The following is a 25,922-nucleotide window of genomic DNA, read 5'->3' on the forward strand; positions in this document are numbered from 1 at the left end:
TAGGTGCTTTTTAATTTTTTTTTAAAAAAAAGTATTTTTATCTGAAGTGTTTGAGGGATTGGTTTTGATAGAGCGTGCAATTTTAAACAACTTTCCGATTCACTTCCATTATGAAAATGTGCACAATCTCTTTTTTGTAATGCATACTTACTCCTACTGAGCATGTGAAAGAATTCACAGTATATAATATTTATATATGCAGTTTGTGATTGGCTGATGGCTGTCACATGACAAGTTGGGAAGGAAAATGGAAATAACTTTCAAATTTTCCAGAAAAAAATCTACTTCTTATTTTTAATTCAGACTAAGTGCTTTTTCAATGTCTTTTTTATTATTTATTTGTTGATTGTGCAATGCTACTGTATTTAATGGTCATTTAAATCTGATTTAACTAGTGTCAAAATGTATTTAAAAAACAAACAAAAAAGTTTTAAAAAAGTTGTGAACTGAAAATTTTAACTATCAAATGTGGCATACAATATAACAGCACTATAGAGTTGTATCTAGATTGAATACCTGGCTATCAACGCCTGAAGACGTATCTGGTAAACAAGAAGTTAAAACTGACAGAATCTCTATTATTTTCTTTTTTCAAATGAATGATGCTCAGGGGCTTCAGTACCAAAATCCATGTACAAGAGGGTTACCAATGTCCAGGACCTATAGGTAACATAAGAGAGGGAAGCACTATTATGCGTACCTGTAGGTGGCGCTGTGCGTAAATCAAGTAACGTCAATGAGTCCCAAAGGATGGGCGTTTTTGTGTCCCGCCCTGGTGGGACAGGCAGAGAATTTTCCTACCAGACAGTACCTAGGCTGGTGATCACTGAAAGCCAGTGAGAGGCGAAAATCTCAATGTGCAACAGGCTGCAGCGTAGAGTCAGAAAGTCACTCATTGCATAGTAACATTAAATAGCGGAGCAACCATGGCACACGTCTGCTGGGAACAGTTTGTTTGGATATTACTTACATGCTAACAGCTGGATTTTGATATTCGTTTCTAAATTGGGTTGGAATACTCTTGAGCTTTTGCTGCAATCTGCAATGACCAGTACATCTGTGCTAAGATTCTTAACATCCCCTAGCGAAATCACCAAAGGAGTATACTAGTGTTTTAACTTGCATTTGGTCCCGATCTGGATCCACCTATGTGTAAAGAAAAGCTGGACATAATGATCCTAACACGTAAGCTTTTGCATTTATTTAACACTAACACATACCTGTAAAAAAAATAATAAATCATTAATTTTTTGTATATTAACCCTCTGCATCCTTGACCTCCCCCTCCTCTCGAACATTGGTGCTGGGTTGGATTTTCGAGCGTGGGAATTAATATGTTGAGTGTGGTCCCTGGGCTGGGGAAGGGCAGCACTTCATTAAGAACACTGCTGGAAACTTTCTGTCCCAGGTATGCCGCAGCTCAGCTGCTTGAGGTTTTGATTATAAAGGGGTAAAATGCCCTTCCGCCGCTTTTTAATTATTTTGTGTGATCTAAGTAAGAGGCTGAGTCGTGTGTTTGCTCCTGCTGAGGAAGGAGGCTGACTGTCAGCAGTGGGGTGCTGTGTTCCCTGGGCAGCTGTACATAGGGGGGTCTGAGATTGATATTCGTTTTTCCCGTGTACAAAAGCTTTTGGTTTCTTCCACGATGAAGAGATTCTAAACACTCTTCAGCCCATTTCTGTTGATCATTTATTGCAAACGCAGTGTATTGTGCCTCAATGTAGCGTATAAGCCACCGAACCTTTTAGGTCTTTAAAACATGTTACGGAAAACAGAAGAACCCAAAAGGGTTGCCCTGGATCCTATACTAGTATTCTGGAATGGCCATAGAATCAGCCATTCCCTAACACCCCAAAAACTTCAGAGAGAGACTGTGCAGCTAGACCTGCTTCATTCCTTCTTGTCATTCCACGCTAAGTTTTTGTGTTATAATTTCTATGTGGGACCCCTACATACACAATGAAGCACCAGTGTCCAATAAGTTGTACTGAAAAATCCTTTAAAAACATTTTCTTACACATAAGGCATAGTCATAATTTTTACAAACTGTATGAAATATATTTTGAACAGGATTAATATAAACATTCAGAATACCTGAATTGTTTTTTGACTTAGCAAATTATGGTGCTGTGTTCATTCAGGACAATGATGAATGCTTATTGCATAACAGGATTGATCCTTATTTTATTTTTATGTATTACATTTTCTGGATAAACAGCAGACTATCAGATGTGTTCTTGAAACATTTTAAGTGTTGTGTTTTGTTATGCAAACATGTACAATTTTAATTAACCAGCAGGAAATCTGTTTCTTTCATTTTACTGATTCTCTTCATCATCTGTAGTATCTTTTGCTACTGTTTTGATGAAAAAAAATTTGACATTTATTTTTTTTAAGTAACATTATTTTTTAACTTTATTGATATCATTCTTGGAACAGGACACTATATTTTTATATTCCTGTCATTAATTTATTGATTATATTCCAGTGAGATATGATGGTGTTTTACATATAAATTATAATACAATTTAGAGTATGTGGCTTAACTGAAGCAAAATCATAAGTCTGTGACTTCAAGCTAAGACCCCAAATAAGTTATTCTTCAGCAACTTCTTTTGAAGTTGTCAGTAATTAGTTGTATGGCTTTTAAAAAGCAAATGACTCCCTCCTGTGTTTGGTGCCCATGATGTCATAATCTGGGTCTTTGATCCCTCCCTAAAAGCAACACCTCCTGCTGGCAGTAAAATCCCATATATATCTTGCACAAACTGAAAACACATTTTTCCTTGTGCTGTCAGACTTGCCAGTTTGCATTCCCCTTTTCCCAACTAAAGCATATGGGTCTGCTGGTGTTAAAATATTTAAAAGAAATGGATGTCCAACCAACTTGCCTGTTCTCGCACATTCACTTTTACAAACATCCAATATTATTCTGTTATACTTTAAAACAAAAATAGATTGAAAAGTGAGTTTGAAATATACAAATGTCAGTTTAAAAAATATGTAATTTGCAAGTGCTACTTAGTAAACCTTATTTTATTTATCATTTAAAATTTAGATTTATACCTGGTTTATTTTGTTGATGTATAGGATTTGGTGCAATTCTTATTTGTTATTGCTTTAGTGTAGTTTAGCATTATTGGCATTTTCCTAATTAAAGGGACAGTCAAGTCCAAAAAAAACTTTAACTTTTCAAATATGGCATGTAATTTTAAACAACTTTCCAATTTACTTTTATCAACAATTTTGCTTTGTTCTCTTGGTATTCTAGTTGAAAGCTAACCTAGGAAGGTGCATATAATTTCTAAGCCCTTGAAGACTGACTCTATTTTATTTACTTTTCACAGCAGGGGAGAGCTAGCTCATGTAGGCCATATAGATAGCATTGTGATCACGCTTGTGGCTAGTGGCAGACACTGCACTAATTGGCTAAAATGCAAGTCAATAGATAATAACTAAATGTCATGTGATTAGGGGCGGTCAGAAGATGCTTAGATACAAGTTAGTCACAGAAGTAAAAAGTGTATTAATAGAACAGTGTTGGTTTGGCAAAACTGGGGAATGGGTAATTAAGGGATTATCTATCTTTTTAAACAACAACAATTCTGGTGTTGACTGTCCCTTTAAATACAGCAACAAGGTCTGACCATGTAGTGAAGACCTTGATCTTTAAAGGCAATAAATCATCTGAAGGCCCTAGATTATCTAATCTTAGAAGTGTTTACTCTTCTTTTACAACCAAAAATAGAACACACATTTTCAAGACCTTTTTTCATTGGTGCTCCCTGCTCTGAGCAGTTTTATATATTTTAAAGTTACTGTAATCTGCGTTCTAAATACATTTTTATTTAAAAGCATAATTTTGATTTAAAATGCCAGATCATTTCCCCATTCTCATGTGGATCCAAGTGGAAAAAAAAAATAGCGTAACAGATTGCAGAATAATTTAGAGTATAAATCTGTCAGCAGCTAAGGAAAGGTTATATAATTTGCAGTCCATCTGGCCCACAGGATATATTACTGGTCCAGAGTGTAACTAATTGGTGTTAGGTGATTCACCAACTTTGTTCTGCTATTCCGTCTTTCACATAGTAGCAGATGGTAGCTGCGTCTTTAATGTCACCTGACAGTCGTCTCCAAAGAAATCAATGACAGGTCTAACACAAGAAAAAGCCTAGAAAATGATAAGCAGATGCCCTTCAGTTATTTCTCGAGAACATTCTTATAGTAAGTTAATTCATATGCCGACCATATAACTTGCTTTTGAGCAACCACAATATTTCAGATATGTTACCCTCCCTGTTCAATGGCTGACATAGATTTTATTCTGGCTGCGCTCATTGGAATGAGTATGGCATGGCTTGTGCTTTTTAACTTTTTTTTTTTTTTCTTTCTATTTTTACTGTGGAATGAGGATATCTGTTTGGACAGGATGGTAGATATAGGTAAACAAGCATTCTTATGCTTCTATCCTCTCCAGTAACAGGAAGACGGAAATGAAGCATTGGATTTGGGCTCCTAGAGGCTCCAAACAATACTAGTTCCACCCTGACATTCAATGTATATGACAAAGGATTTCTAAACATAAAAATAACTTCAGATATTTCCCTTTCCTTTAAGATGTAGAACATAAGCAAAGTTTACAGATAAATCTGATCCACGTTTGGGCGATTTCACTTTTAAAAAAAATATATTTTTAGTGTCCAAAAATGTCATTTACTATGTATTCTATATTTTATTGATGCAAATATTAATTAAATCCATTTCTAAGGAAATTCCATTAAAACAACTAAACATTAAAGGGACATTAAACACTAAATAAATGCTAGGTTGAATGATTATTCTGAGAATAACATGTAGGTATATTTTTTAAAGTTTCATTAGCTGTTTAGTTATTTACAAAATAACTAAAGTTTTAGTGTCTATAACACAATGGGAGCTGCCATGTTGTAACTTAGGTTACCTTCTCTGCTGTGACCAATTAGGGACAGTTATAAATAGGTCACTAGAGTGTGCAGCCAATGGTTGTGTGGAATAGAACAGTGTTCTGCACTTCCATTTCTAACAGGAACTGAAAAGCTCACAATTTCAGAATTGAATTACAGGAAAAGGGGACAAAATAAATAATGAAAGTATATTGCAGAGAGGATTTTTTTTTACATATACTATTTATTAATTTATATTACCATCTCAAAGTGTTTGTCCCTTTTTAAAGTCAACAATATTTAAATTTTAGGAAAACGTTTAATTCTATTATATTGATGCAATTGTTATCTGTACTGAAAGTGGGACTGTGTTTGGCGGAAGCGTTTTTTTGTGAGCTTTATGATGTGTATAGGACAATGTAGATTTGCGATTGAAATTCTTTTTCATAAGGGTAAGATAAAAAGTTGTGTAAGTTCAGCTGACGCCATATGTAGACACAAGGCATGAGTAGCTCAGGTACAGTTCCAAAATAAAGGCTTTTATAAAAACAATATTTTCTCTAAGATTTTTTTTATTTATCTATCTGTGTTCTCCACAGAAAATTTTGCCAGCCAGGTGGCATTATGAAGTAGCGGGGTTGGGGTAGTGTAATATTTTCTAATGCTATATCATTTTCAGCTATCCAAAGCACACATTGATTGCATCATTTAACATAATGTATTTAATGATAATTTGTGCAATAAAAATTGAACATTTAAAGGGAAACTAAATATACATTTTGTCTTTAATGATTCAGATAGAGCATGCAATTTTAAGCAACTTTCTAATTTACTCCTATTATCACTTTTTTTCTTCGTTCTCTTGCTACCTTTAATTAAAAAGCAGGAATGTAAAGCTTAAAGGGACACCATACACTAGATTTTTCTTTGCACAAATGTTTTGTAGATGATCCATTTTATATAGCCCATACATTTTTTTTTTTAAATGTATAGTTTTGCTCATTTTTAAATAACATTGCTCTGATTTTCAGACTCCTAACCAAGCCCCCAAATTTTGGGAAAATACTGACGTATACCTACTCCAGCTTACTTCTGTTTGCGTAAAGGGTCTTTTCATATGCAAAGGAAGGGGGGGGGGGTCTGATATTTCCCACTTGCAGTGGGTGTTCCAGTATACTTTTAAACAGAGCTAAATTGGAAGCTTCTAAGTACGTTTTTAAACGGTTTTATACTGGATGTTTATATCAGTATCTGTGCATATTATTCTTTATAGTAGTGTCTATTATATGCAGTTATATGAAAATTGGAGTATACTGTCCCTTTAAGAGACGGCCTATTTTTAGTTGAGAACCTGGGTTATGCTTGCTTATTGGTTTGCTAAATGTAGCCACCAATAATGAAGCGCTATCCAGGGTGCTGAACCTAAAATGGGCTAAAAATAAGCTTTAAATACCTGCCTTTTAAATAACGATACCAAGAGCACAAAGAAAAATTGATAATGGGAGTAAATTAGAAAGTTGCTTAAAATTGCTGTTCTATCGGAATCATGAAATAAGTAGAGTCTTAAAGAAAACCCTAAAGTTTGCCACATGGCGTCATGCTTTCTAAGCATTGCAAAAAAAAATAGACAAAGTCCTCTAATACATATTGTCAAAGAGTTAACTTACTATACAGTGCCAGGCAGGCGTGTGCTCTAGACCAGTGGTTCTCAACCAAAGTAACCTCAAGGCCCGGTAAATTTTAGCTGGACATGTCCAGGGCCCGGTAGTTTTATTTATATATATATATATATATATATATATAGTAAGTAGCAGGGATTTGCCCTATCAGTAACTAAGCAGTTCAATGTGGGTTTAGTGGGGGCCCTGGAGTGTGGGGGTCCTGCCGAGGGTCTGTCGCTGTGAGGGACATGGAGTGTGAGGTCTGGCCCTGGAGGTTGGGGGCCCTTTCTTTGGCCCTTAATGTTGGGGGTCCTGGTTCTGGAGGTTGATGGGCCTTTTGGGGTTAGGGCAGGGAGGCTACCATGTTCATTTGCATAAATTTGAATACATTTGGGTCAGTGTGAGACAGTTTTCCTGGGGCCTTGATTGGTCTCAGTCTGCCCCTTGTGTGCAGTGGGGTAAGAGTGTGCAGTGGGGGCATGACAGGTCAGGGCCCACCAGCAGGGCTATCACGGCCCGGCTGTTGAGAAACCAGGCTCTAGACATCTTGTTTATAAAATGTAGTATCATTTTGATATAGCCACTGGGAACAAAGACCAATTCAGTCATTCACAATAAGCAGTTTTTTTTTTATTCACTTCCCCCCTGGTAGACCCTTGAAGGACTTTCGAAGTGAAAAAACAACCCTTGTTTTTCAAGGTAGACCCTTGAAGGACTGCAGATGTTTATCTGAAAGCTCTGAGCATCATAAAGTTTACATCTTAGAATATTATTACTCTAAAACCACACATGATTTCAGATACTGGAAAAATGTTACCAAGAAATATACAAGTAGAATTATGCAATACTCAAAATACTTGTCTATTCACACAAGTGTCCATAATGCTGATTTATTCTATTTAGTTTATATCTTAAAACCCTTTATTTCACTAAAATAATGATAACTGCCCATTATTATACAGAGTGGATTTGATTTAAATCATGATTTTAATTTTTAGAATACGTTTTCAGATTATACTGATTTGGTTATATATCATTATTTATGCATAGATAGATCATTGGAATGAATGCAATTATTTGTAGGTAAACTATCTCCAGCTTAATTGGTAAATCATTTATATTTGTTCAACTTTTCACATGTACCTTATTGGAAGGAGGAAAGTAATGATTGCATTAATAATTGGAATAGTTTTATTTAACTAAAACAATAAAGTTATGTTTAATGTTTGCCCCTCCCTACTCACACTAAGGTCCTTGTGCGGATCTATTCGTCTTTAAACAATCTTCTATTCAGTGAGCTTCTTGAAACTTAGTATGGGTTGTTTCTGTGTACATAGATTTGCAGGGGAGCAATGGCATTAAAGGGACAGTAAAGTCAAAATTAAACTTTCATGATTCAGACAGAATATGACATTTTTAACAATTTTCCAATTGACTTCTTGTCTAATTTGCTTTGCTCTCTTGTTATCGATTGTTGAAAAGTCTGCATAGGTAGGCTCAGAAGCAATGCACTACTGTGAGCTAGCTGCTTGTCACTGTCTCACCCAATGTATTCAGCTAGGCACAGTAGAACGTTGCTCTGCTTTAACAAAGGATTCCAAGAAAATTAAGTAAATCTGATAATAGAAGTAAATCTGAAACCCATAAGTTATCTTTCATGATTATGTCCCTTTAAAGGAATAGTCTAGTCAAAATTAAACTTTCATGATTCAGATAGAATATGCAGTTTTATGCAACTTTCTAATTTATTCCTATTATCATTTTTCTTCGTTCTCTTGGTATCTTTATTTGAAAAACTCAGGATGTAAGCTTATGAGCCGGAACATTTTTGGTTCAGCACCTGGATAGCGCTTGCTAATTGGTGTCTAAATGTAGCCACCAATCAGCAAGCGCTATCCAGGTATCGGCAAGCGCTATCCAGGTGCTGAACCAAAAATGGGCCGGCTTCTGAGCTTACATTCTTGCTTTTTCAAAGAAACATACAAAGAGAATGAAGAAATATTGATAATAGGAGTAAATTAGAAAGTTGCTTAAAATCTGATTACCCCCCCCCCCCCCCCCCCCACTGATTTTTATCCACTCTGTTATTAAACCTATTTCCTCATGATTCAACTTTCGATGACAGGAAAAAGGTTGAAGTGTAAATAGCTGTGTGTTTGTGGTTTCCAGTATTGTCTTTCATTTTTTGTTTATCGTGTTTCACTGGAGAACATGGAAGATTTTAAGTAGACTATTTGAGCAATCTGCCTGGTTCATGTTATTTTTGAGAGGGAATAAAAATACTTCTCTTGATTTTGTAAGTTCCACACAAAAGAAAACACATTTTTTAAATTTGTGAATATATTAAAGTATGTAAGTATAAGTGTGTAAACAAAATACACTATTTATAATGTCTGAAGACCGGGTTAACCCCGAAATGTTATGTATGGAATAAATTTCCTTTTTGCATCAAGACCCTGTGAGGGCATCCATCATTCATGGACTTATACATTTGTTAAATATTGGACTATATTTTTTAATTTTGCTCCTGTAATTTTCTTTTACAAGTCTAGGACCAGTGGATGAGTGGAAATACCCAGCCCTGTATATATCTGTGTATGTAAACCCATTAATATATATTTGAATTCCCATAGGTTAGTTGTTGGGTCTGTGACAGGAATGCGCTATACAACAGGAAGTGCGTATATGCAGCAAGACACCTGGCTCCTCTCAGTCTCGCGCAGTTTTGTGGTTTGGTCTATTGACAGCCAAGGAGCTGGACTAGGTCAAGCAGATGACAGATTTTTCCTTATTTGTTTATTTACTTTCTGTGTCATTTGTAGAAATTGTTTATATCAGTTTTACAAATGAATGACTTCCTGCTTTTTACCAGGCTTGTTAAATTACTTTGACAGACTGTCACTTTATCATGGCTGCCCTTTTGTGGAAAATGTAAAGGCACCGTTTAGTATTAAATCTCATTGTCTGAAAAGTTAAAATGTCTTGTGCTTTACAAGCTGTAAAACATAATAAATGTCTCCTTGGTAAATCTTAAGCATTGGGGAGCTACTGTCCTTAGGATTTTACTTTTGGCTTTATTTATTTATTTTATTTAAAGGAGACATGGAAGTCGAAATAAAAAAAAATTGTGATTCACTGTGGGAAAAAAACACAAAAAACTTTCAAACAGAGATTTATTCATAAATTTACCTCTTTCTCAATATATTTTGTGGAAATTTAGGTTGTGACCATGAGAGCATACAGAGGTAGGCTCAGGCATGTGCATGTATTTTTTAAACAATGTTTTTAACATTAATAAGCATACATATGCACACTCCTAAGCATACCTCTGTATGCTGTCATGGAAAGGAGTTACATTTTAAATAGAAATTGAACTTACGTGGATGAGGTACAACATGCAATGCAATTTCAAGAGACTTTTTTCTTCTATTATCAAATATACTTTGTTCTCTTGGTATTTGCTAAAAAGCAAACCTAGGTAGGCGCAGGAGCACCAATGCATTACTGGGAGTTTACTGGTGACATGTTCATCTAACTGTTCTGGAGCTAACTGGCATAAGGAAGTCAAGATTAAAACGTGCAGGATTCAGATATAGTTATGTTAATTTAACACACTAGTAAATTCACTTGTATTTTCAAATTTGCTTTGTTGAAAAATATGTAGATATCCTTCACTACTGTGAGCTAGCGGGTGATTGGTGGCTAAACACATTTTGCCTCTTGTCATTGGCTCACCGGATGTTTCTAGATCGCTCCCAGTAGTAGTGCATTGCTACTCTAGAACTGACTTTGGGCCAGATTACACGTGGATCGCTAATTTACACTCCTGCTTGAGCGTTAACTGCTCTAGAAGTAAGCTTTTTGTGTGCTTTGGGTTGCACTCGTATTATGAGTTGTAAGTAAACTGTTTTCGCTTGCGTGCTGACCTGATGAGCGCTAAATGTAGTCACCAATCAGCAACAGCTTCCCAGGTGCTGAACCAAAAATGGGCCGGCTCCTAAGCTTAGATTCCTGCTTTTTCAAATAAAGATGGCAAGAAAATGAAGAAAAAAAAATAATGGGGTAAATTAGAAAGTTGTTTAAAATTGCCTGCTCTATCTGAATCATGAAATAAATACATTGGGTTTAGTCCCTTTAAATGGGATAAGAAATTACAGTACACTGTACCTTTTTATATATAAAGAATGTTCTTGTTACTACCAGCTGTTGAAGGGCATGAAACCCCAAGTATTTATTTTGTGATTGATAGAGCATACAGTGTTTAGCAACTTTACTGTTGAGTTATAATATTGTGTTTTATTATCATGGTATCCTTTATTGTAGGAGCGGCAATGCACTGCTGGGAGCTAGCTGAACATATTGGTAAGCCAATGACCAGAAGCATGTATGTGCATCCCCCAATCAGCAGCTAGCTCCCATCTCCTGAGCCTACCTAGATATGCTTTTCAACAAAGGATACCAAGAGGACAGTCAATTAGCTAATAGAAGTAATTTGGAAAGTTGTTTAAAACTGCATGCTCCACCTGAATCATGTAAGAGAACATTTATGGATTTCATGTTGCAGTACAATCTGTTTATACCTGGTATTCCCTATAACATTAATGTTGCCATGTAGTACAACATGGATGTAAATATACAAGCAAACTTCTATTTGTTTTAAACCAAACCTTGGATCTAGGGATAAGGCTATTTAGCTTATGGTGACTTTAAGAGCACACATTGTATTTGATAAATGTATTGGTATACTTTACGCGTACAGTCTTGCAGGGACAACTAAAATACCTCTGTAGCTTCCAAAAATGTCAGCTCCTTGCACAAAGCACTGTAAAGCAGATGCAGCAAGTCTTCAACTGTCATCATGTTTCTGTGAAGCTGTTTGCATGCCTTCTACTTCTAGGGTTTTTGTTGTTAGAGAGAAGCTTCCTTTTTCAGTGGCTGGCTTTGCAGATCTGACTTTGAAAAGCATACAAAAGCTCTTTTATTGAAATCGTTAATCTCATCATAAGTATGCTCAAGTACAAAGCAGGGGGAGGAAATGGTATTAAGAAACCATATAATGTTAGCATTATAGTAAATTGGTAATAACCTATTATACAAACTATATCCACCAAGCAGAACCTAAATTCAGAACATATTACAATTATAGTTTCAGAGGATCACATATGTATTATAACGGGACAGTAAACACTTTGTAATTACTAGACATTTCTGTTGTGTTGCTTTACAATTACATATCAGCCAAGGTTTTGTTTCTTCTTGCTATTTTCTCCGCTTGCAGAGTTTCTGAGCTTTCGACTCTGCAGTGTGATTCCCCGTACCTTATTTTTCATGCAGATAAGGCGGTCCTTTGTACTAAGTTGGGTTTTCTCCCGAGGGTTGTGTCGGATCGAAACATTAATCAGCAAATTGTTGTTCCTTCTTTTTTTCCTAATCCTCCTTCCCATAAGGAACGTCTTTTGCATAACCTGGATGTTGTGCAAGCTCTTAAATTTTACCTTCAAGCAACTAAAGTTTTCGGCAATCTTTTGCCCTGTTTGTTGTTTTCTCTGGAAAGCTTAAGGTCAGAAGGCCACTTCTACTACCCTTTCCCTCTGGTTAAGAAGTGTTATACCTTTAGCATATGAGACAACTGGACAGCAGCCTCCTGAGAGAATTACGGCTCATTCCACTAGGGCCGTCTCCTCTTCCTGGACTTTGAAAAATGAAGCTTCTGTGGAGCAGATTTGCAAGGCAGCAACATGGTCCTCTCTACATACTTTTTCCAAATTCTACAAATTTATGCTTACCTGAAAAATGTCTTTCTGTCAGGGCATGGAGAGTCCACAACCCCGCCCTCTTTTTAATCTTAATTCTGCAGTTTTTTTTTTTGTAAACCTCAGGCACCTCTATACCCTTGTGTTTGTTCTCTTTCCTTTTTCCTTTGGCTGAATGACTGGGGATTATGGGTAAGGGAAGTTAAACTTAAAGGGACACTAAACCCAATTTTTTTCTTTCATGATTCAGAAAGAGCATGCAATTTTAAGCAACTTTCTAATTTACTCCTATTATCAATTTTTATTCGTTCTCTTGCTATCTTTATTTAAAAAGCAGGAATGTGATGCATAGGAGCTGGCCCATTTTTGGTTGAGAACCTGGGTTATGCTTGCTTGGTGGGTAAATGTCAACCTCCAATAAGCAAGCGCTATCCATGGTGCTGACCTAAAATGGGCTGGCTGCTAAGATTTACATTCCTGCTTTTAAAATAAAGATAGCAAGAGAACAAAGAAAAAATGATAATAGGAGTAAATTAGAAAGCTGCTTAAAATTTCCCGAAAGAAAATTTTTGGGTTCAGTGTCCCTTTAAGGGCTTCTGAGTATAAAGTGATGTGAGCCACGATGTTTAATTTGAAAAGGGATTAAACTCTAAAATAGCAAATGTATTTTGTCTTGTATGAAAGATAACTCTTCCCCCAACGCTAAACTATTCAGGTGTCTATGATTACATAGATATTTGGTCTTTAGAATACAACAAAATGTAAAATGATTGCTGCTGCTGTCAAGAAAGTGGCTTTAGTATTTTGCCTTTTATTATAGAATTAGTTTTTCAATTACAATGTACTATATTTATTTTATTAGCCTTTATTTGTAGAGCGCCTACAGATTCAGATGCTGTGCAAAGGTAACAAGAAGCAAATAGGTAGATGTAATACTTTGACAAATGTCCCTGCAATATACACTGGCACATAGGCTTACAGGAATTCTGCTTAATTGGAACCTTAGGTATATGTTACGGACATACAGCGGGAGAAGCAGAAGCACCTGGTAAGATCTGCTGATAAAAAGCAGCCTTTGCTCTGTTCATCTTCACAGCAGCTGGCACAGTTAGCGTCCCTGACAGAGCCAGGAGTGCTGATAAGCAGAACTTCCCCTGCTGTTGCAAGGAGCCAGGCTGTCCTAGTCTGGAAGTGCTGGGGATGGAAGGCCATCTGCTTTGACAGATTGTTCCTGTTTTGTGGTTTTAATTCTAACCACACCAGCTTGAATTTCATTTGCAGGTATATACTTTACTGTAAATATCTGACTTCTTAAAGGGAAATTCAAGTGCTTAAAGGGACACTGAACCCAAAATTTTTCTTTCGTGATTCAGATAGAGCATGCAATTTTAAGCAACTTTCTAATTTACTCCTAATATCAATGTTTCTTCGTTCTCTTGCTATCTTTATATAAAAAAGAAGGCATCTAAGCTTTTTTCTTGATGCAGCACTCTGGAAATCAGTTTTTGATTGGTGGATGAATTTATCCACCAATCAGCAAGGATAACCTAGGTTGTTCACCAAAAATGGGCCGGCATCTAAACTTACATTCTTGCATTTCAAATAAAGATACCAAGAGAATAAGGAACATTTGATAATAGGAGTAAATTACAAAGTTGCTTAAAGTTTCATGCTCTATCTGAATCACAAAAGAAAAAATTTGGGTACAGTGTCCCTTTAAAGGGACAGTGTACTCTAATATTTTCCCAATCATCCATTTTACCTACTGGGATGCATTCAATTGTTTACAAATTGTTCCTTCACCTTTACTTTCTTATTTGAAATAGCTGATTTTGCCTACAGAATCCCCACCTATACTAAACATTTCTGGCTACAGAAACAACATGTAAACAAGAAAGTTTAGATAAAATAATGCTCCCAGTAGGGGTCTGTGACACAGATATACTAAATTGTTAATTTCCCATTGTTCTCTCTAAGGGCTGTCCTTGTGGAATGATCGTTAAAAAAAAAAAGGGGCAGCCCCTGTGAGTAGCGAGATGGCTCCTATTGAAAGTAATGGAGCTTGATGGATGGGAACACTTTGCTCCATAGAGAAAAGTTAGCAGGGGGCGCACATTAAAAATGAAATCCTGCCGCCAATATAAATTGCATTACGCTGCTTTCTGCGTAAAGCATCTTACAATCGCCTATATTTCTGTATGCATGTGTTTTTATTTTAGGGTTATAAGTATTTGGAGGGTTTTTCAGAAAAGCTTGCCACCTTTTAGTTGGCGGAAAAAAACGAGATCTGTAGTGCGAAAATCTTTACAGAATTATTTTGGGATTTGAGAGACAATTTCATATACGCCCATGTTCAGCCCATTTTATGAAAAAACCCCAACAATTATGCTTTGTATTTTGTACTTAATTAGGAATTTCTAAATGATTTTTGCACATCCAGTGCACTTAAATTATGACTTATTCCTGTGTAATTGACAAACAAATTTTTCATTTTTGGTGAAGAATTTTGTTATGATTTTTGATGCACCTTAACAATACAATTTTCCCTGTTTTTATTTTTATGTGAATGGTTATATTATTAATTTTGTATGGTGTTTGAAATACAAATTTTATTGTGCACTTTTCATACAAAAATGCAGTATACACCCCTTAGCGAGACACCCTGTTTACAGGGTAAAAAGTGGCTTTAGATCATTCCACCAGGGAAACAGGACTAGCGAGTATTCTTTAATAATCTCGCCAGCCCAGAGAGCGTTAGATCATCGGGCCCAAAGTATTGGCCTTTGAGTAAACAGTAATAAAGAAGATAAGGGGACTTTGTGTAAATAATTAGATATATAATATAATAAGGTATTCTCTCCCTACAAGAACAGCTCACTGTTTTGGGTTGTGGTTTCAGTTAGCAGAAACAGCAATTTCATATGCAAAGTTAAGTGAACATTTTCCCATACATTTAAAACTCTGCAGCTGGTATAACAACGAATTGGAAATACATTACGGAGAAAACTATTTTACAGTACACCACTGTCTCTTTAAATTTGTTGTAAGTAAGCAAGAGTGGAATAAGAAAATGCTCTGGCATTGTTTTTGACCCTTGCTAAACACATAGTAAATGGCAGCTCCAGAGCAGCAGTGCACTTCTCTGTAACTGGACATGACTGGTGATTGTACAAATATGCCGCTAATAATTTGCTCACTGTCTTTGTCAATTTCTAGACCACTAGTGCGTTGCTGCTGCAGATCTGCCATTAAAGGGACAAAACCCCCAAACATGTTCTTTCCTAATTCAGTGCATACAATTTTAAACAACTTTCCTATTTTCTTCATTTTCTTGGTATCCTTTGTTGAAAAGCAGAAAGGTGCATTCAGGAGAGTGTCCTTAGTTTTCCTGTTATTCTTTGTTGGATATATATATATATATATATATATATATATATATATATATGTGTGTGTATATAGGTTGCACCATAAAGTACTACGAAAATTTGATAATAGAAGTAAATTGGAAACTTTAAAAAAAAAAAAAAATTGTATTCTCTGTCTGAATCATGAAAGAAACATTTTTTTTCAGTTTCGTGTCCCTTTTTAAAGGAACACTCAAGTCAAAATAAACTTTAATAAATCAGAGCATGTAGTTTTAAGACTTTTTTTTCCAATTTACTTCCATTTTAAAATTTTGCACAGTCTTTTTATATATACACTTTCTGGGGAACAAGATCCTACTGAGCATGTGCACAAGAGCACAAGGTATACTAATCTGTGATTGGCTGATGTCTGTCACATGATACTAGGGGCTGACATATTGAAGAAAAAAATAATTTGTCAGGAAATCTACTGCTTATTGGAAATTCAGAGTAAGTGTTAAATCATTGTCTTTTTATTATGCACCTGTTAATTGTGCAATTCTATTGCATTTAGTGGTTCTTGTAATACTGTATTTAATCTCTGCAGGAGTTAAATCTCTGCAGGAGTTAAACACATTCTAATTACACTATTGCTAACCTGTAACAAACCTGTAACAAAATGTGAGCATTTTCAAACAATTGAATTGGTTCTTTACTTCCTTTCAACCAATATACAATAAAGGGACATGATTCAGATAGAGTACATAATTGTAAGCAACTTTCCATTTTACTTTTATTATGTGATTTTTTTCTCTTGGTATCATTTGTTGAAAAGCATAAGTAGGTAAGCTCAGGAGCTAGCTGCTAATTGGTGGCTGCACACATATGCCTCTTGGCATTGGCTTACCGATGTGCTCAGCTAGCTCCCAGTAGTGCATTGCTGCTCCTTCATTGAAGGATACCAAGAGAATGAATCAAAGTTGATAATAGAAATAAATTGCAAAAGTGTTTAAAATTGAAAAAAGTGAGTTTTATGTCCTTTAAGTTACATTAGAAAGGCATTAGATATTCACACACACACAATTTTTAAAAAAAGAAGTTATCAATATATTATTTTTTTTTATATAATTTTGATTACCTCTTGTTTGCTTTTCAAGCTATCCTTTATTACAGTTTTACAGTGTTGTTTTCTGATTACTGAATAATCAAACCAAGGCTGGACGTTAGCCACACATGAATGATAGCTGAAAATAAATAAATGGCACAGTTCCTTTTTATTTATTAAACTAAAGGGTTAAATTTTGTCCAAATTAAACTTACAAGATTAGAGCATTTTTGTTTTTGTAATTTTTTTTTATATCCATTTAAAGAAATGAGAAACATATATATATATATATATATATATATATATATATATATATATATATATATATATATATATATATATATATGTGTGTGTGTGTGTATATGTATGAATATTTTAGACAGAGCATGCAATTTAAACATCTTTCTAAATTACTTATATTATATAATTTGTTTCGTTCTTTTGCTATCCTTTGTTGAAAATAACTTGGTAGGCTTAGATCAGCAAAGCACTTCTGGAAGCCAGCTGCTGATTGGCGACTGCACATATATGCCTTTTGTCATCGGCTACCTGATGAGCTCAGCTCGCTCCAAGGTAGTGCATTGCTGCTCCTTCAACTAAGGATACCAAAAGAACAAAACACATTTGATAATATAAGCAAATTGGAATGTTGTTTATAAATTGTATGATCGATCTGAATCCCGAATCTGAATTTGGGTTTCATGTCCCTTTAAGTTCATACATTTCCATGCAAACATTGTATGTACATCATGCATCTAAATTTCATTTTTTATAGTGATGCATTTATTTATTTTATTGACTATAAGTGCAGAAAACATAAATAAGTGACCATTCAACATATTCCTTTTGATTTTCACCCTAGGTGCATAAATCACAACAAACATCTGTATTCTTTTCACAAATTCTACCCCTTTTAACTGTACAGACATCCAGTTGTGACCATGCAGTGCTTTTCACTGATAGACATTTTTGGTTGGGTGAAGGATGTTGTCCCAGTGTCCCAGGAAGTGCATTAGCATGGCCTAATAGTTTTATACACAAAAGCACTGTGCTAAACTTCATTTAAACGCGCAACCCGGCTTGTGAGCCAAGCCAGCAAACAAAGCTGCTTCCAATAAACATTTCCTGTTTCCTTCCCCCTCCTGTGCCAGTTGCAACCTTATTACAACAATGCATTACAATAACTAGTTCCTGTCTCCATACACTGTACCTTAAAGCCATTACAAAATGTAACAATTCCTGAATGATCTGAATTTATCAGTTTGTTATGGGCAACTTCCTATTCTTTTTTCTTTCGTTCTTTTTCTTTTGTTTTTCTTTCTTTTTTTTTTTTTCGTTCGTTCTTTCTTTTTTGTTGTAACTAGCAGATTACATACAAGAACATGCACATTTTTAAATAGCACAACCCAACAGTATTTTTTTTCCTTTTTAATATAGGGCTTTTAACTTTTTAAATATTTCATTTTATATGTATAGATGATTTTTCTTCTGAGGCTCTTAAAAAGGTGTAGTTGACTCTCCTTTGTTCTAGCTGGCTTCTATGTTCCATATAAATGTTACCCCTGGTTTAATAAACTGTTTAAAACAGGGGTCAATAAACTTAAAGGATATTTTGGAGCCAGTCCGAATATTGATGAGCAGCACAAAGAGATTTTTTAGGAGCAATTAAAGTATTTTTTTCTGTTTTGTATATAGATTGAACTAGTTGGAAAAGTTACCTAGCTTTTCCTCCCTTTTTGTTTTAAAGGAACATTCTAGTCAAAATGAAACTTTCATGATTCAGATAGGGCATGCAATTTTGCTTTGTTGTTTTGGTGTTTTTAGTTGAAAGCTAAACCTAGGTATGTTCATATGCTAATTTCTAAGTCCTTGAAGGCCACCTGAATGCATTTGACAGCTTTTCACAGCTATAGGACGTTAGTTCATGTGTGACATATAGATAACATTGTGCTCATGCCTATTAAGTTACTTTTGAGAGGGCTCTGATTAGCTAAAATGCATGTCTGTCAAAATAACTGAAATAAGGGGCGGTCTGCAGAGGCTTAGATACAAGGTAATCACAGAGGTAAAAAGTATATTAACCATGTTGGCTGTGGAATGGGCAATAAAGGGATTATCTTTTATTTTTTTTAAACAATAACAATTCTGGAGTAGACTGTCCCTTTAAGCCTTAGATTAAAAGCAAAAATAATGGAAATGTGTTAATGAATTGCAATGTGAAAGTACTTCTACAAGTTTCTAGTATCTTTTCATAGTGAAGATTAGCTTTTTTATCCCCCCACAAGTTCTCTTGTTCCTTTTTAGTAGAAGCTGGCGAAAATGTGTGAGCCACTTCCTGTTCCAGATGCAACTGGAGAGGCTTTAATCTTTATCTCTTGTGGTCTTATAAGCATTGGCTAAAATCCATAAAATCATTCTGTAGGTCTTTTTTCTTCTTCTTCTAAGGATTCTTTTCATGTACTGCTGGAAATTGCTTAAAGGGACATTATACACTCATTTTTTCTTTGCATAAATGTTTTGTAGATGTTCTATTTATATAGCCCATAAAGTTTTTTTTGTTTGTTTTTTTTTAAATGTATAGTTTTGCTTATTTTTAAATAACATTGCTCTGATTTTCAGACTCCTAACTTCAGACTCCTAACCAAGCCCCAATGTTTTAGGAGAATACAGTCAGCTACCTTCTCCAGCTTGCTCCTGTTTGTGTAAAGGGTCTTTTCATATGCAAAAGAAGGGGGGGGGGAAGTGTCTTATTTGCCACTTGAAGTGGTCTTTCCAGCTAACTTTTCAACAGAGCTAAACTGAGTGCTTCTAAGTAAGTTTTTAAACAGTTTTATACTGGATTTTTATATCAGTATTTGTACATCTTATTCTTTATAGTAGTGTCTATTACATGCAGTTATATGAAAATGAGTGTATACTGCCCCTTTAAATTAAATTCCAGAGTCCACTCTTTTGAGTTGCATTAGAAGATACAAAAAGGATAGTTCTGAATAGCTGTGCTGCTATAGTTGTACGTGCTAGTCTACATGTGGGTTTTTTACCTTAAGCAGAAGCAAACATGATTACTGTAAATACTTCTCTGTTAATACCTTGTTCTTCCTCCTGATGACTTTATCAATGTGTATATCATGATTACATAATTAAAACCCAACGCTCGGATTTATAAAAGTGCTACAGTGTTTTCTATAGCTCCAAAATCTATTTGACTAATTAGGTCTGCAGGGCTGCAAGTGACGGCTCTGCTGATTGAATCTTTTGTAGGATTTTGTAGATTTGCAAGTTGGCTGACCTTGACCTAAGTATTATTAAATATCTTAAGTGTTAAATTCTCAGGGTCAAATGTTAGAAGATTTATAAGCCCTAACTTGTTCTCTGTACGAATATATTACATTTCATGAGTGTTCTGGGCCTTGTAAAATGGGTAGCAATAGAATTTTGACCAAGTAGGTGGTAAAATTGTCTAGTCAATTGTGTCTAATTAAGCCTTTTTGTTCTGGCCCATCAAAAAGGTTGAAAAGAGTCAGGGCTGGATAAACATTGAGAATTTGATTGTTCACCACCTGTTTGCTTGATTAAGCAAAATGTGAGAGAGTCACTGCACATTACATTTAATAGAGTGTCTCTTACACTTTTCTATAGAATTCTTTACAATTGTATATTCTACTTCATGACTCTTACAAGATGGGCCAGTTAGTGCTGTCCTGCTGATCACTAAATGGGTGAGCTTTGAATGCAAGTAATATAGCAACAAAGAAAAATGACAACATTCATTCATATTTTAGAATTATTAGAAATATAACATTTTATTTTACTATACAAACATTCACAATAAAAAATGATGTACATACTCTTAAATCTGTGTATTAAAGTGCTATGGTACTATACCATACATTAGCAGTACCACCTGTTTACCTATTGTAAGTTTTCTTTTGCCTAATCAAACATGAGCTGACCAATCAATAATTTCTGATATCTTAGCTACCTGCTAATTGGAATTAAAAGTTTTAAATCATTGTGTGGCACTAGGGTGGCTTTTATCTATGAAGTCTATGGATCTAGTTTTTACTGACTGTGATACCCATAGCTTGTGTCAATTAGTTGAAGGGGATTTATGTAGATATTTTTTCTTTGTTCCCTTTAAAGGACTTTTTTAAATGTATCACAGGTATAGTGTTTTTTTTTTTGTTTGTTTTTATTTATTTAACTTTATTTCTTTGATGTAGTTTATTGACAAAAAGGATGTTGCAGGGCTCGATAGACCACCTCTTTTGTTAATGGGAACTAAGACCTCTCTTAATATTTCATAGGGAGTTCTAAATCTGCCAATGAGAATGAATACCATTGCATGCAATATGCATTTCCTATTGGTTTTAAAACCACTTTTCTTGATTCTTTTTTTGTTTTTGTTTGTTTGTTAAATAAATCTTGTAATATTTGTAATTACTGTTTGTTCGTTCAATAATCCCTTTTCAGTATTTCTCTATTGTAAGTATTAGAATTTGTTTAGTAAAAATTTTAGTATAACCAACATGTTAATTTCAAGTGTTGAAGTAGTGCTTTGTAGTTCTGTGTAAGGGCCAAACAATACAACCGGCTATACACGATTGAAAAGTCACCAGATATTATGATTTTATTGGGCAGTACTGTGTACAGGGCAGATCTGTGCCAAGTGATTACAAGATTTAAAGTAATGCTTCTCATCTACACTGCTTTCCACTGCCTTGCATAAAGCTATCACAGCTTATTTCTAAAAGCCTTTAATCAGTTATTGGGCAGTTTGCTTTTTCCACATCCCAGTGTTGAGAGCATAACTCGTGTATAACAAGCATTCAGTTGCCACTAAGATAAGTGTGTTAATTCTCATTAAGTAAAAACCAAGACAAAATGGAAGAAAGTAATCCTCTATTAAAAATGGAACTATCGTACTTTAAATTTCTAATAAAACCAGGCTACCTGCACCTTGCAGAATATTTAGATGCTTATTTTGTTTCCATAGTGAAAAGGAAACTTGTGCTTAAGAACGTTTTGCTCTGCAAATGACTAACAGTAGGGTGTCTGGCTTTTCTTCATTTTTAGAAATAGAGGCGAAGGAGGCATCTGATTGGCTGCGGGCAGCAGGGTTCCCTCAATATGCTCAGCTCTATGAAGGTAAGTTGAAATCTGACAAAAAAAAATCATCAAGAAGGATACAAACATATGGTTTTAAAGTGGTGTTTTTGTTTATTGGCACATTAAAAATGTTTCTAAATGCTTTTGCAGTTATACAAATGTGCTACGGGGAAACCTGTTGTTGGGTGACTATCAATGCACTTTATACATAGAGCACTACAGAAAATGATCCATTTTATCTGCTGGAGCATTGCAATGTTTACAAATAGCTCCTTTACATTTTATATTGGCATTTTAAGTATCAGAGTTTGCCTGAGAGATCCCTACCTATACTGAAAGTTTCTATACCTAAGCATAGGCTATAGAATAGCAGTGTAAATAGCCAGCGGATGGTAGTAAAAAAACTAACAGAAATAATATAAAGAAGCATGCATGTGAAAAGAAAATTATTTAAAGAAGATCTGATTTCCCTGCAAGCTAAACCTATTTTAACGGGTTGTGGCTTCACAGAACAAACCCAGCTATTTCATATACAAAATTATATTAACCATAAATAAGTTTTTTCCTGTACTTTTTCTATTCTACAGCTTTTAGAACAAGTCATTGGAAACACAATTTTATGGTACACTGTCCCTTTAAAGGGACAATAAATGGACATTCCAGCAAATATTTCCATTTGGAATAGAAGCTTTTTTTTTGTAGTGCATTTGTATTAACAAAAGATGGTTCTAATAAAAACTATTACTGATTCAGTCAGAGCATTTACTGTGTACAGGCATGTGAAGCACATCTTCTCAGTGCATCAGCATTTTAAACATCATCATACAAATAGAACCACCTGTGGCAGATTACAAGGCACTACTGGATCTCTGATGCACAGTTTTGGCAGGGTCGGCCCTTTTAAATCTAAAAGAGGGTGAATCAAACCGAAATGTGGGGAAAGCATATGAGTCAGTTGCTTAGTGATAGTGATCAATTAGGGATTGTGATTTATACAGTGTAATGCAGATATGGGTTTCTAAGGAAGTGTGTAAGTTAGTATGTGGGAGAAAAGGAATAATAAAGGAATTCACTTTCTTGTTGTAAGTAAGTAAGTGTAGAAATGTGCTCATGCAGTAGTAATATGAATTGTGTGAACTTAAGCCTATGTAGGCATAGAAAGGGCGTGGTGTATGGGGGTGAACTCGCACCGGTGTGGGAATTGTATGTTATAGTGATTATATAAGTGAGGCATACAAAGCGAACTTGTGCAGAGGAACTGTAAATGGATATAGTATTATATAGTCTAGCTACGTTCATTTGGGGATGAGAGAGAAAATGTTGTTTGAAGAAGAAATGTGACAACAGAGAGGTGTGGCTTATCTGGATAGGGTAAGTGCAGGTGGAAAATAAATAAATCTTAGGAAATAAGAATAAAACAATTTTGTAATAAAAATGCTACACACATTCTTTTTAATAAAGAGTGCTACTCTATAAGACGTATGTCCATTCAATATAATACCGAATATGTATTAATACTTATGGCATATTCAAGTCATAGGGCTCATTTTATTATTAGGTGGGCAGACAAGGTTCGCTGTCATGAACATAGTTTTCACAGCCTCGCGGCAATATGCTGCACGTTTAACATTGCACAAGCCGTTTGTGCAACCCTTCCCCCCTGCTCACATGTGACCAAGAGGGGGCTGTCAATCATTTTGATCGGATCTGATCAGGATGATTTAAATTTGCCACACTTTAGGTAGCGTTTCTGGCACACTCACCTGAAATGCTAAGGCTCTGAAGCTGTTGTCACAGCTTGCTAAATAGAGCCCATAGTGTAAATCTCTGTGCAGAAGTCAATACTAGCTGTTGATTAGAAGTGATGCTGAGAATTTTCAGCATCTACGTAACCATCCTTCTACAGTGTGTAAAAGTAACCTTTTTGGGTCGGATGAGATGTTTTCACACACAGCTTGTTCCTGTGCTAAATCTATCAGGGATCAAAATTTCCACTGGCGATTGGAAATTTTAAAAGTGGTGAGTAAAAATGGCAGGGAATCCTGACATTTTCGTAATCCACGGGGATGCATCTTTGCTGCATCCAGGTGGATTCTTTTGGCTGCATTCCTTTGAGGATGCGTGCGCAACTGGCGACACCGACGGACGTGTTACAAACGCGATTATAGTACAGATATAAATATTATTATATAGTATAATATATATCTATTCTCTCACTCTCTTGTGTGTGTGTATATCTATATCCTGTGGGTATATATGAGTGTGTGTATATCCAGTCGGTATATATATGTGTGTGTGTGTAATATTTAACTTATTTATTTTACAGTAATTTTTATGTCATGTTCATGTAATGTGAAACAAGCTTCTAACCAAACCATATGTTTAGTATTCTTTTCTTGTGTATCCTACTTTGGGATAGGACATTGTTTTATTATTTACTAAAATAAAATATTTGTATTAACTCACCAGCATGCTGGAATGTTCTGTCATTTTTCTCTGTAAAGCATAATACTCCCTTTTAACTTGCTTACGTTGATCCTTGCTATTTATGGAGCCAAGGTCATCTGAGCACAAATTATTGGAAGGAAAATAAGTTTAATGAATGCGACTTTTCTGCAGTGACAACTCAGTGCGGTGCAGCAGACTATTTGCTTTTCTGTAATTATGGTGCAGGCTCCCCCCCTCCCCCCACATTATTGCATCTTACAGTTTTACTTATTTCTCTGAGCATTTAACCAGGAACATATGCTAACGTTTATTCAGAATAGATTATTTACCATGACATATCTATGTCTAATCTTTTGTTTTTTCAAGGCTCTCTAAACGTGTACAGGGAGGGCAAATATTTATCTTCAAATAGGATATCCCAAATCATCTGTAGCTTTGATCTTCTGCAGATGGTTTATTCTCTACTGGCTTGTTCTTTGCCTCTGTGCTTTTATCAAGCCTCACCAAGCTTTCTGACCTTTGTTCATATCCCATGTGAATTTTATCAGGGCTACATGTGAAATGTGTATCATATTGGTATTTCAGATGGCTCGGTTTGTGATTTATCTTGAAAGATTCTGTTTTGGTTTTCGCTGAAGAGAGCAGGATGCATCTGGTTCCTTTAACACTCAAATTATCCCTCAATTGCATAATATTTCTTCACAGGCTGTGAAGGCCAATTCTGTGCATCATTGTCTCCCTTTTGCAAGTTATCCATTTAATGTGTGTGTGTATGTATGTATATTATTATTATCATTTATTTGTAAAGCACCGCCAAATTCCGTAGCGCTGGTATATATGTGTGTGTGTGTGTGTGTATATGTATGTATGTATGTATATGTGTATGTATATATGTGTATATATATATATATATATATATATATATATATATATATATATATATATATATATATATATATATATATATATATATATATATATATATATATATACATACAGGTAGCCCTCAGTTTACGCCGGGGTTAGGATCCAGAAGGAATGGTTGTAAATTGAAACCCAGTTTATAATGTAAGTCAATGGGAAGTGAAGGCCCCTCTCAAAATTGTCATAAGTAACATCTAATACATTATTTTTAAAGCTTTGAAATGAAGACTTTAAATGCTAAACAGCATTATAAACCTAATAAAATAATCACACAACACAGAATATATAATTAAACTAAGTTAAATGAACAAAAACATTTGCTAAACAGCATTATAAACATAATAAAATAATCACTCAACACAGACTTCAATTGCATTTTTCTGCAAACAGTTCTTTCTATGCATTCCAATCTGGACTGATTTATAGAAAGGAAGGTCTTGTTCCTTTGAAATCTGATCGATAGCTCAGGTCTGGTTAAACTGATTAATTTCAGCTTGCTTGGCTTTGCTGCAACACAAGCGGACAGCTCCACCTACTGGCTATTTTAATAAATGCGCTGCTTCTCAATGCTTTTCAATAGCAGTCACATGACTGGAAAAAAGGTTGTTATTCTGAAACGGTGTAAATGGAACCGTTGTAAAACGAGGGCCACC

At 35.1% G+C, this 25,922-nt stretch overlaps 1 protein-coding gene across 1 annotated transcript in view; it reads left to right on the top strand.

Moving 5' to 3' along the window:
* Positions 1–826: 826 nt before the first annotated feature.
* Positions 827–25,922, top strand: part of DLC1 (DLC1 Rho GTPase activating protein) — a 60,092-nt gene continuing 34,996 nt past the window's right edge. The window contains exons 1-2 of the mRNA XM_053703934.1: positions 827–1,185; positions 21,865–21,936. Of these exons, the coding sequence (XP_053559909.1) occupies positions 1,149–1,185; positions 21,865–21,936 (109 nt within the window). The 5' untranslated portion in view covers positions 827–1,148. The remainder of the gene's footprint in view (positions 1,186–21,864; positions 21,937–25,922) is intronic.

This window comes from Bombina bombina, chromosome 2, assembly GCF_027579735.1.
Source record: "Bombina bombina isolate aBomBom1 chromosome 2, aBomBom1.pri, whole genome shotgun sequence".
NCBI lineage: Eukaryota > Metazoa > Chordata > Amphibia > Anura > Bombinatoridae > Bombina > Bombina bombina.